At 35.4% G+C, this 567-nt stretch overlaps 1 protein-coding gene across 1 annotated transcript in view; it reads left to right on the top strand.

Moving 5' to 3' along the window:
- The window catches only part of LOC119588734 (lethal(2) giant larvae protein homolog 1-like), a gene marked incomplete in the record, with an annotated part of 77754 nt that overhangs the window by 57432 nt on the left and 19755 nt on the right, over window positions 1-567 (top strand). Inside the window, 2 exon segments of the mRNA XM_037937374.1 lie at window positions 70-222; window positions 457-561. Of these exon segments, the coding sequence (XP_037793302.1) occupies window positions 70-222; window positions 457-561 (258 nt within the window).

Here is a 567-nt window from a genome sequence, read left to right as displayed (position 1 = left end):
CAAAGATATGAGATGGATTAGATGTTGACATTTCGAAAACATCTTTTAATGTATGATGATCATTTGCAGGCAGGGTTGTTTGACCCATATAGTGATGATCCTCGTCTTGGTATCAAGAAGATGGAGATGTGTGCATACACAGGGACTCTTGTTGTAGCGGGCACAGCAGGCCAAGTCCTTATCCTTAATATTAACATGGAAGAAAAGGAACTTGTACCTGAGGTGAGAATCATATATAACCAGTATATATATAGTTTATTGTATAATAATGTATTATTCATTTGTACATTTGAACTATCTGATTACGATTTTCGATTCCAAATGCATCATAGAATATGATATTCTCTGTATACTATACCATATACTGTGCATTTAATTTGTTTTACTTAATATTAAAACTGGTTCCACAAACTGAGACCTCATTGTAGTTATTGATTACAATGATCTTACTTTCAGGCTGTAGATGTAAATTTGGTAGCTGAGACGGACAACTTTGTCTGGAAGAGTCATAGCAAACTGGACATGCAGACTGAAGCTGTTAAGTTTGAGGCTGGCATGCAGGTAAGT

This window comes from Penaeus monodon, chromosome 24, assembly GCF_015228065.2.
Source record: "Penaeus monodon isolate SGIC_2016 chromosome 24, NSTDA_Pmon_1, whole genome shotgun sequence".
Lineage (NCBI taxonomy): Eukaryota > Metazoa > Arthropoda > Malacostraca > Decapoda > Penaeidae > Penaeus > Penaeus monodon.
This window is presented reverse-complemented; position numbering and strand designations above follow the sequence as displayed.